The following is a 12217-nucleotide window of genomic DNA, read 5'->3' on the forward strand; positions in this document are numbered from 1 at the left end:
GAGAGCCCTATTGCCACTGACACTTTCCCAGATAATGAGTTTGCTGGATTTCAAAGTGTTTTGCCAGAACTCTATCCTGTGCTTTGTAATAGGGAAGTAGAGCCAGAAGTTAAGTAAATCTAAAATTTAAAAAAACACTGGGGGGGGGGGGGAAGAGGAGCAATACCTCACATACATATGAACATTTGATTTTAGGTTAGAAATCAGTCTCAGCAGCAGAAGATAAGGAGCACAGGTCCCTTGTCAACATGAGAAAGGGAAATGAAGGAGGTAGGATATTAAACTCCAAGCAAAAAAAATAGACTGGTTGGGTAGAAAGAGAGGACAACCTGTAGGAAAAAATATATAGATGTATTTAGTTTACAGCTCTAACTAACTAAAGCAGCATGTTTTCAGTCAAATAATAGCCTGGAACAAATTACCTTCTGTTCACTGACAAGATAAATTAAATGCACTGAGGCAYTTTTTAATCATTCCTCGTTTTTTCCTCATTTTGCTATCTCAGCTTGAGAGCAGCACTTCTGCACTGTAGTGGTGTCCCCTTCATAAAATACTGTAGCATACCATCATGGGACTGTCCACCATGGGGTGTACGAGGTACACCTTGTACTCTGCTCAGAAATCACCTTACGCTTCAAGGGCAAGGCTGGGAGTAGTCCTAACAGCAGCACTAGTGCTTCAGTGCGAAGATGCAGGAGTACCCCCTTCCCACTGCCGAAAAAGAAAACCCCCAAAGTCTCAGGATTGCAAAGTTAACATTTTATTGAACTTAAATTGATGTAGAACAGAGGGGCAACAATGGCTCAAGTGTTCATTAACAAAACGCCCCAGGATGTTTCACTTATAGATTTTTTTAATACAGTTTGTATGGAAAAAAAAATTAAAAAATTTTAAAATAGTCTCCCAGTCAGAAAGGGGGATTCACAGCCCTGTTTTAAGCCTTCACATTCCCAAATATTGTCCTTCTTTACACACTTTCATACCCTTCCCTAAAAGAAAGAAGGTTATGGAATTGCTGGCCACACCCCTCCCCCCTCAGGTACACAAACAAGTTATATTAAAACGTATGAAAAGAATTATACTTCAAAGTAGCCATAGGTCTCAGCATGAATCAACATTTACATATTCAGAAAGACTGGTTGTAATATTACTATTAAAAAAAAAAGCTAATGGAATGAGCAAAGTTACAATATCAACACTTAAAATTCAACTTTTGTTTAAATCCTGTTTAGGTAACTTGCCTCCAACACTTCTCTGTGTTCTTACAAAACACTTCCAAAAGATTTTTTTTTTCCTTTTTTGATAACTGACAAGGTCAACTGAAGACTTAAAAGCAGTCAACAGTGAGCTGCTTTAAGTGACACTTGAGAGCATATCTACAATTAAGAAAAAAATTTTTTTTACTTTGAGCACAGGTTTTCCTCCCCTAAACTATAATAAAATTGGAAACCAATCCTCCTAGCCTATGATTATTTTTCTTTTTAAGCCAACTGGAAAGGGCTATTGCCTCCCTTGTGATTTTTTTTTTTTTTTCCAACTGCAGTGAGATCCACAGTTTCCATAAAGGAGACGTGCGCCGTTGCCCCTTCTCTACATCAATCTTTTGTTTCAGATTTATAGTAGTGTAACCCAAGCCAAGATGCCACCATCTGCAATGTTTGTTTCTATGAGTGAGTAGGCCAGTTTTACAGGAAAGGCAATACAGTTTTGAGGCCCTACTTACGGGCTCTCAACAACGTTTGATGAACAGGAATGTCAACTCAAGGGAAACAGTAGATATGTAGATTTACAGCACTACTTTGCAATAGATAGGCTGCTACGTATACTTGCAAGGCTTAAGAAATGCTCAATGCAAATGGGCAAAATCTTCAATTAAGGCCTTTACAGTAGCTTGTCAGGTCTCATGACGCTAGGCAGTGCTGGACCTCTGAAGTAGTATTAGCCTCCAGCTGCAACAGATACACAGCCTGTAAACCAGAAGATGCATGCCAGTACAGGTCACCTTTCCACACAAGTTAAAAAAAAAAAAAAATAGTTAACTGCACCAGGTCTCAGTTATACAGTGACAGCACTTTGAACGGTAACAACACATTTACACAGTTGCAGCAGCACTGTGTGTCCATTATGGCAGCCAACATCAGATTGGTGCGTATAGTCTAGCTAAAAGAACACTTGCTGCCTAAATTGGTCCCAAAATCAGGAACTTCACATTATTTTAACCTTGACAGCCACTTTAAGATTGAAAGCTAACCATCCAGTGCAGCTGTACTAGAACTGCAAAGTTAGTAACTCCTGTGCTTTTACTTGGGCATTGCTGTGTGTACACACTCTGGCTTGAATTCAGTCTTGAATCCACATGCATGCAAGTGTCAATGGGAAGCAAGAAATCTTTTCACTGTTTTACTACCTGAAATGTAAAGATTAAAACAACTGTAATAATTAATCTACAGGATCCAAAAATCAGCTTGGTCTCAAATAAGTAATAACATATAGTTATAATGCACAGTGTGTTGTGATATGCTTTGCATGTTATTTCATCTTCATGAGCGTAACATGTCTGAACACAAATTTAAGGTGAAAATTCCAATGCTCCCATTCACCTGAATGCATGTTTTCTGGCAGTTCTCAACATTTTCTGGTTTACAGTGATACACAACAGTTTTTTGATGCTGGAGACAAAGTTTATTAGAGATACTACCAAAATTTTGGCAAACATTCCAAAATCAGATTTGTAAACATAATGCTTCCCTTTTCAATTGGCAGCACTTTGAAAAGACAAATACAATAAGACAAACAAAGATTTTGCTTAATTTTGACCAAATAACCTGTGTTTCCACATGATAAAGTAAGCAATGGTTTAAATCAAATTAAACCAAAAAACTGCATGAAATGAAAGTTTGTGCTGTTTGGTGATCACAGTATTTTATAGTTAAATACATCTGTTCTTTGTTATACTCCTGGCACCCAGGACAAAAATCTTYAAATATACATTTCATGTAGGCAATAGCTTCTTTGCATATCTCTCTTCAAAAAATACTTTATAGCAGTATATAAATAGGTAACCTACATGTTTAATTTTATAATCTTGCCCAAAAACTATATATCTGTTTAATTTTGTAAAGTATCAATTTCCAACATTAATAAAGCTGACAAACTATTGAAATGGAAATGCTCTCATCTTCCACAATAGAAGTAGCAATTTTACAGGAAAAACCAACAGCAACACTCATCAGTTGTTTTAACCTGAGCGTTTGGCCTACTTAAGAGTAGCAGCTTTTTTTCCTTCCCCCTTCATGCATGCTCACACCCACACATTCTTGCACGCATACAGTACAAGCACACACTTTCAGACACTGGTAGGCCACGTGGTGCTTCCCAGGCGCTTCAGTAAAGCGGGAAGCCGTGTAGCTAATAATTTAACTACACTAAATATACACAAGCAAACACCTTAAGGCAATCATTGCAATGGGGGGTTTAAGTTGCAGGGTAAGTTTCTGTTGTAACAAAGATGGGCTGTATATAGCATTTATATACATGCCTCTTTTAACCCTCCAAAACAATGTTGTTTTTTTTTTTTTTAATTTTTGTGCAAATTTCTAAACCTTCTACCATTTAAGGCAAAGAGTTTGCATTAACAAGAAAGGTCAGAAAACAGCCTTATATTTATCCAAAAGCATTTCAATTTGCTACAATATTTTCTTAAAATGTGCACAACTTCAAAGTAGATGTACTGGATCCCCAGTGTCTACTGATAAAATGATTTCCATGGACAAACATAAGTCTTGAAGAAAAGAAGGGACCAGAAAAAAGCAGCTTCAAATATGCATATAAGCAACATCAACAACAACAAAAGTAGTAACTCAAGTCTGCTAATACTGAAACTTTTGTAATGCAAAAGTTTAATCTTTTTAGAATCTTAGAGCAACTCATTTGGAATTTTAAATAAATAAGCTTAGGTTCATTCACATCTCCTGGTCCAAGCAGAAGACTAGTGCCATGACTCTGCTTGCCGTTGGTCAAATTCACCTATTAGTCTTTTAATATGAGCCAGCTTGTTATGAAGATATTCACATCTATACTTCTCTTCGTGGTAGTTGGGGCTAGACTGTAAAGATAAAAAGAAAATTAGGGCATGGAAATATTTCTACACTGTTTAATTTTTCCATGTCCATTGATTAAAAAATGGCCTCAAGCCAGACTCAGTTCTTTCCACCACCCACAGATCGTTGTTGCACATACCTGTTTTATCTTTCGATACTCTTCTAGGACTTCCTCGTGAAGTATCTTCAAGGAAAAGAAAAAAATGAAAACAATATGAAGAACATTACACTACTACTACAAAACACAACTCTCCTTTAAAATCTTAAAAAAGAAAGAAGTTTTACTAAATACATTTTCTTACTCATAAGCCACCATTCCTGCTGTAAAGCACTGCAACTAAACCTGTAAATAAGCAATGAAAGCAACATTGTCCCTTACGAAGCGACTTTAATGCCACTGTAAAATGCTTGCATTCAGTTGGCTTAGTAGTGGGTGGAGTCTTGAATTAAGGACTAAACTTCTTGTAGGATTTTTGACAAGCTAAAAAAAAAAAAAATCAGCCCTTGTAGGGTCAGAGCGGATGAGTAACCATCAGCAGCTTAGATATGTATCTTGTCACTGYCATTGTGGGATCACTAACTGTAGGGGAGTTCTGAAGGGTTCTCTCATTTGCCAGACTGTACAGTATCTAGGATTTTAAACTCGGCAAAAATTTGTGAGCRGAAAAGGATGCGTCCAAAAAATTACAAGAGTCAGATACTGCCAACAATCCACAGTACGTTCACAGAATTGAAGAATTCTAGTACTGAACACTTGGAATTATTTGTCCCAATACTAGGAATCTAGGCTTGAAAGCAGAARTATCAGGTTTTAAAAACACTTTGCTAAGACGTTCAACTAGGATTTGGCCAGCCATCTAGGAGCCAACAACATTTGTGAATCTAGGTCTAGTTAAGTGTATAGTATCTGTTAAAATCAAGGRGAATGGCATTTCAGGAAAGCCTTAGGATTATGGTCATCTAATTCCATGTGCTTCCCTCCCCCCGCCTTGGCACTCTTTACCTCACCAGGATACTGCCAAATATTCTTCACAGCCTGAGGTAATCTGGTAACTCCACTTACGTGATTATAGACATTCAACTTAAGTCTTGTAAAACCATTTCAATACAATGTCATAGATTTATATGCTGAAGCATCTGTACATGCTGAAAATGCAGACATTTGGACAAGATTTATTCTTCTTTACCTGATATTCCTTGGATCCTGGAGAAAGTAGTTTCCGCTGTGCATCAAGTTTCATGAATCTCCTAGTGACATTCTCCATCCGAGCATGCAAATTTCTGTACTCATCATACTCTGCATTGAAGTCATCCTTGTAACTCTGGCGTTGCTCATATGAGACTATAGCTATGTATTTTCTGATAAAAWAAAATGTACAACTTGAATTTTTACACCAAGAACATCTCATAACTAGTTAATATCAAACAGACGCCAAGGCTAGCTTTTAAGTCAGTTAACTATTTGACTTGGCTTTTCTACATGTATGTGCATATGATCCAAGAGAGCTTATTTACGTAATGATCTTCACAAAAATCTACTGTATTTTTATGGCAATGGCTTGGTAGTATGTTAGTTTTTAGAGGTTTCATGCAGAAGTTGTGCAAACTGTAGCACAATTACATAACAAAATCATTCAAACTTAGAAAGACTAATTAATGCATCAACCTAAGTGAGATGAGAAACTCTGATTATAATCTATCCCTTCACAGAACCAGACTAATAGTCTTACTTCCTTTTGAAAATTCATTTTGTTGCATTTTTGGAAGAGACTGAATTTATGAACTGGAATGCAGTTTATTTTTTTTCTGGATTTGTGCCACTAACAGAAATAATAGCTATTGACAATACTAATTATTTTGGTAAACAGAAGTTCAATTCTCCTATTATACTTGGAATACAGCAAGTTGCAAGGTAAGTCTAGAACTTGGAAAAAAGAAAAAAAGGTAACATCCCCTCTTTAGGGAAATACGACATAGACGCTTGAAGTCACCGATGCCATTGACACACTTTCCTCATTCTTATCTCTGCCAAACAAGCATAAGAGGATATAACAAGCTCATTATACAAATCCAAGATAAGGTAGCAGTGCAAGTAATAGATACAACCTTGGCCTTTTTGTTTTGTTTTCTTCCAGCCACACCAATACAGAAGGACGTCAGGACTTTAGGTCCTTCTAGCCCGAAGACTTAACTCTCTTTGGATGACACAAACACCTTCCTAAGGGGATGAGTTCTTCAAACCACCCTTTGATTAATTTTAATATGCTGGGGGGGGGGGCAGAAATCAAACAAATTGAAACTCTGTACTAACACAGATGACAGCTTCTAGCAGTGATGTACAGCCTAGTCCAGATGCACCTGATTAGTAGTTATACAGTTGCTTAAATAAAACTAAAGATGCCCTTCAACTTTTCAGGTGAAACCAGTGAAGTGATAGTGTGAAATATTTGCCTACAAAGAGGTACATCACATGGGCAAAAAACACCACAGCAACACAGCCCTAGAAAAGGGCATAAGTGCCTCACAAAAACAGTTCAATTTAAGTGTGCAGACAGAGGAGAGAGAATGAAAGGAGGAAAAACTGAACTTTTTTTTTTATAGCTTTTGCTTTAAGTTTTCTTAAAAAGTTTAAGTTACCTTGCTATCATAACCTTTATCTTAAGATAGAAAGAATCTTTGTATTAAAGCCATGATTACACTCATGAATTATACAGTACTTAGAGACAGGCAGAAAAGTTAGAATAAACTCTTATGGTTGTTTGAACTGGACCACATTTAGTATTTCTGTACTGATCAAGCAGATTTTTGAAACAGAAACTTTAATTTCTTTCCAGGACACCAAGGCTACTAGCTTATCTGGAAGATTATTCCAAAGCTAGGTCCTTTCACAGGAAATTCTATCATTAAAGTTCTTAATCCCCAGTCAGAACTAAACCAACTTCATAAAACCCTACCCGCGAAGATTYTTTTCCTGTTTTAATAATCAAATTGGATGCCAATAGCATTGCTAATAATTTGTATCAAATAATCATATACTTTACTCCTTCTGAGAAGATGAGAAAGGATTTAAAAGGATTTTGAAAAGGTCACTGTCACAGCTCTCAACATAGGAAGCAGCAGCCAGCAAATAGCTGAATCTGTTTACTCACCCAGCAGAGGCTCAGAATTAAATCTAGGTTTGAATCCTCAGCCCAATACATTAAGTGTTAAACTGCTTCCCTGCAGAACTAGACTTATTTTCAGGTCTTTCCATAAAGTACACTTACTGTATTAAATACAATGCAGGGCATTACTGTGTTGCCTGCTTTAATGCAACAGAAGATGCACCACAAAGTTAAAGWGCTTGGACATAGGGAGGCCTCAACGCGCTTATTTAATGCTGCTGACATTGTTCCGAGTATAACTGATCTTTTCCTCTGACAGGAGTTGGAGATCCAGGCACTTCGCAGCATTTTAACAGACAGGGACAGCAGTCTCTCCCCGTCTGCATTGCAAGTGTGACAACAAGGGCCCAGCACCGCCGCCGCAGCTGACGCCCCGTGATCGCGCTGCCAGAACGCCGCAGGTGCCACCGGTGACAGATCGTGTTGCTCATTCAGCTYGGAGCACTGCAGCAGCCGCCCCAATCCTCTCAAACTCATCCTTCCAGCTGAGGAAAGAGGTTTGGACACCTTTCCTCACCCACACAGTATTTTGTTAGAAATTCAGGTTGTGGTGATCAAAGCCCTTCCAACAATTGCACAGTAACCATTTGACTTTAAAATAAATAAAGGCCATCAATAAAACAGTGGAAAAACTCCATGCACTGGTTATTTGCAGAAGCTATTTCTCTGTGCAGTTTTACAACAGTAAGAAAGTAATCCTTCTGATAAAAATGATCTTTAATATTATACAATAAAAATATTTAGACAATCAAATGATTTGGCTATTAGAGCTATTTCATTCTTTACTATTTGTCTTACTGCAACAATAGTTGAAAATTCCGTTTAACAGGCAAAATTTAACTTTTGCACACATTAATCTTGTGTGTGACGACTGGTCAAGGAGATAGAATTAAACTTGCTAGCAAGTATTTTATTTATTTATATTTTTAAAGTTTATCTACTTTAACACCCCAGTCACTGTAGATACATATTTCACATAAAAGTTCAATGCATTTTTATCTTTAATTGTCATTAAGAAGCTAAAATGTAAGATCTGAGCTGAGATTTCCCTACCTCCTTGGTCCGCAATTGTATAGCAAAATGGGGTATTTTGTGCTGTACAACAGCCACTGCAAGTTCAGCAGCGGCCGTTTATATAGTTAACTCCTTCTACTTTATTATGTATGCTTCATAATGCCGAACCTCAGAGTTTGCTATTTTCCCCTCCCACCTTCCCAAGTTAGATGCTCTAAGCAGGGAAAACAGAGAAAAGATGCCTGAACTTCACATATTCAGTATTTTAACATCAAGCTTTCCTCCTGTGTTGCCTCATCTCTAGAAAGAAAGCAGCACATGTTGATATTCCTTTTCTATTTTGCTATTATGAAGAAAGAGGATGAGATTAAATGATTTAAGTCTTCTTCTGAACTATATAAAAAATCTTGGGTTTAATGCTTTTTACTCAAGATAATTAAGGAACACCTGAGAGCTCAAAACTTACAGGTACTCAAATAAGTCTTCTGGTTGATTTAACATTAAAGGAACTTATCAATACTCTRGAGAGATATTTTGACAAATTTTTCAATTCTAGAGCTAAACAAGTTTTTATAGATGATTTGTTTTTCAACTGCTTCAATGAATTATTAGAGATGCTTTATTATTATTTTACTCACATGAAGTAGTCTGGTAGTTCACTTGATGAAGGAGGATCCGTGGAGGCAGTGCAAGTTTCTTTAACTCCTACAGAAAAGCAGAAGTGTCACATTATGATAAATGATTTCATGACATTCATGAGATGGATTTAATATAGCCAAACAATACCATCTGATGGGCTGAAAAAATCCTTTAGTTCTATTCTCATAGTAGGTTACTGAGAATAAGCTCTACAATTTAATAGGGCTCACGTTGCCTTCCCCATAGCAGGCAGTCCTAGAGTTTAAAGCAGAGCTCAGCTACTTTAGTCTACAGGTGACACTATTAACTCAAGGTCAACCTTTCTTATTTCAAGACCTGACATGGCATCTGCACAGTAATTCAAGTTATGCAGCAGCAGACGTAGCTGCACAACTTAAGACAGCTTGATGTATATCATCAACGTCCAGGTTCCAGAGCACTGCCACAAACGGGGTAGAAAGCTTAAGTTCTTTTCAGGTCATGTTTTTGATGGGTTTGATAGTTTTCTGCACTTGTAAATTGCCCTTTGAGTTGCACTACACTTAACCCCTAATCCCTCCTTTTAAAATGATATTTTGAGAACCACTTATCTTTTTGATAAATAAGTTGTAGCTACTATAAGGAAAAGCTACCTGGAACAGGAAGAAATGTTAATATCTTACTAATACATTGCTATTTTTGATTTAGGGTTTGTTGTGACATTGTAAAAAGCTTGACAACCCTTTATGTTATCTTACATTGCCATTGTTTAAACAGTATTTCTGCTGAAGCTCAAACATCCTTACCAATCTCTAAGCTATTTGAGCCTCATCTACGTTCTACTCAATTCTTTTGCTTTTAATAATAAAAGCATTACATGGTATAAAAGGCGGAAGTGAGAACAAAATTTCTGAGATATAAATGCAAACAGCAGTACAACTGTTTGCTGTACATATATGCAGTAGAACTTACATGAATATGGTTTTGCTGTGAACATTTCCTTTACAGAAATGCAAGTATTATTTGTTTGAATGACTTGGTACACTTAGGAACTTCAACATATGCACCAACCTGAACCATAAGATTGATTCCCCCCTACTTCAGAATTTTGTTAGTGGCCTCTAGAGAAAAGTTCTCAGGCTTGTAAGTTCAGCGTGAATATTTTCAAGACAATCCCAGGCTGCATGTGAACACTGTGTAACACATGCAGGATAAATGTGAAAAGACCATCTCAAAGCACCCTRTGTACTCTAAATAAGCCCTGGGACTGTTGTAGGTAAAGGCTGACTTCCAGGTTCTTAGCCAAACCTCTAAAACACAACAGGCAAGTTTAACAAAGGAATCAACTTCTGCCCTATTATTTTTTTTAAAAAAGAAAAGAAATGAAACATAACTTGTGAGTTTCCGTTTAGCTCTGCAATGGCATTTTAAAGGTTGTTATATATTTTTACTTTTTTAATTTTGTAGCCAAGACAGAAGAGAGTTTACAGCACTGTCCAAACTACAACTCTAGTAAACCATATATGCCAATTTATGTCCTAAAGGCAGAGTACCATGAACATTTGCATATGTGAAATATGCTTGCATCTGTTCCACGTGTTTCAAAAAATACGTAAATAAAAATGTGTGCCAASCTTTTAATCATGTAATTTGAGTGTAATTAAAACGTGCTGATTTAAGAAACAGAGCAGGTTTCAGGGAGCTACCAATTTAATGGAAATCATGGRAAAAAAAATCCATTACTTATGTTTTTCTAGTATCTAGCCCTCCCTTTTAGATAATTAGTATCCAATAGCAATCCATTTAGTATTTCTTTGTTCTAATGTTTTGTTCTTACTGTGTGGTATGGAGTAAGAATTTACAAAAATGAGTCTAATTTTAGCTACAGTTCCAGGAGAACAAGTTCAAATTAAAAAAAAATATATATATATAAAACAATAGTTATAATATAGTACAATGGCAGACAAATAATTGTTTCCTAACTTCACCATAATATAAGTGTAATAATAAGTAACTTAACTACAGTAAGGGAGAACTAGATCATTCCCATTTCCAGTCCCTGGCTTCACTGATCAAATTGTAGGAGTTACCCATGTTATATGGTAGAAAAATCAACATGTTAATACCTTCACTTGACCCCAAACTGGAGGAGCTTTTCAGCTTGGCAGTTTCTTCTTTCCTAAGGTCTTTCTCCTTTTCGTCCGCACTCACAATATCATGTTTTTTGATTTGGTCCTTCTCCTTATGCTTTTTTGCTTTCTTCTTGGATTTTTTGTGCAACACTGAATGCTTCTCRTCTGCGGACTTTGGACACTCTAACTGAGCTGCAGCGGATGCTGGGATTTCCAAAGGAGTCCTAGAGGTATATTTTTCTTGCTGGTCCTCATAGATGCTGCTGCCATTCTGACTAAAGCTGTCTACAGGCAGATCTTGAGTCCCCCGGCCTTCAGGAGTGCTGGGGGAGTTGGAGTTAGAGTTTACAGTCTGAGGAGGGTTTGAAACAGGAAGGTGAGTGGAGGGAAGCGGTGCAGGAGTAGGAGTAGCAGCAGCTGCAGGGGGAGGTGGCGGCGGGGGGGCTGCAGCAGCTTTCTCACTGGAGGCAGGCAAGTGACCGTTGAATGTTGGCTGAACTCGATTGGTAAGGTGAGATATTCTTGGTTTTTTATTCATTAACGGATCGATAAAATCGGAATCCAAAAGCCGTTTCTGTAAAAAAAAAATAACATTAGTTTTGCTTCAATGCTGAAAGGTACATTTCCAAACAGTATAATTATTGAAACCATCTTTCTTAGTTAAAAATAAAGAGTGGAAAAATTATTGCAGCTAAATACATGCCTTATTTCGTATTTAGTTTTTAACTTCTTATGGTGTGGCAAGTTCTTCAGATCTACAGCTAAGGCTTTTGGGAGAAAGATGCTCCACTCAGATCCTCTATCAAAGCCTTCACTAAAATAAGATCAAGTCAGTATTGTTTAGGTATCAATTTCAGTAYGGATACATCTGGCAAGAATAAACATTTGCTGCTACAAAATGACGTTATTTATTAAAGCAGTTCTAAATAGCACGTGACACTGTGCACTTATCAGAACATGTAAAGTGCAGAGCAGAAAGTAGGTAAAAACACGGGTTTTGCTACAGTTGTGGTTCTAGCTTTTTTCCAGATGAAAAGCTAGTTTGTGTCCTCTTGTTTAACAAGCATATACTGCTTACGTTGACGTACAAAGCAGCAGCTTTGACCAGAAGTGCCAGGCACAGCTTTATACTACTCAGCTGAAATAATTCCAGATTCTGTGTATAGGAAAGTAAATGTGAAGAGGTCCC

The 12217-nt window shown here is 37.1% G+C and overlaps 1 protein-coding gene across 1 annotated transcript in view; it reads right to left on the reverse strand.

The window, feature by feature from the left end:
- Positions 1 to 744: 744 nt before the first annotated feature.
- ELL2 (elongation factor for RNA polymerase II 2) overlaps positions 745 to 12217 on the reverse strand; it is a 38391-nt gene continuing 26918 nt past the window's right edge. The window contains exons 8-12 of the mRNA XM_085299760.1: positions 11023 to 11602; positions 8917 to 8983; positions 5288 to 5459; positions 4240 to 4284; positions 745 to 4105 (exon numbers count right to left, since the gene is read on the reverse strand). Coding sequence (XP_085155886.1) covers positions 3989 to 4105; positions 4240 to 4284; positions 5288 to 5459; positions 8917 to 8983; positions 11023 to 11602 — 981 coding nt within the window. The 3' untranslated portion in view covers positions 745 to 3988. The remainder of the gene's footprint in view (positions 4106 to 4239; positions 4285 to 5287; positions 5460 to 8916; positions 8984 to 11022; positions 11603 to 12217) is intronic.

The sequence above is a fragment of the Rhea americana genome, unplaced genomic scaffold (assembly GCF_003343005.1).
Source record: "Rhea americana isolate MKP2758 unplaced genomic scaffold, rheAme1 scaffold_153, whole genome shotgun sequence".
NCBI lineage: Eukaryota > Metazoa > Chordata > Aves > Rheiformes > Rheidae > Rhea > Rhea americana.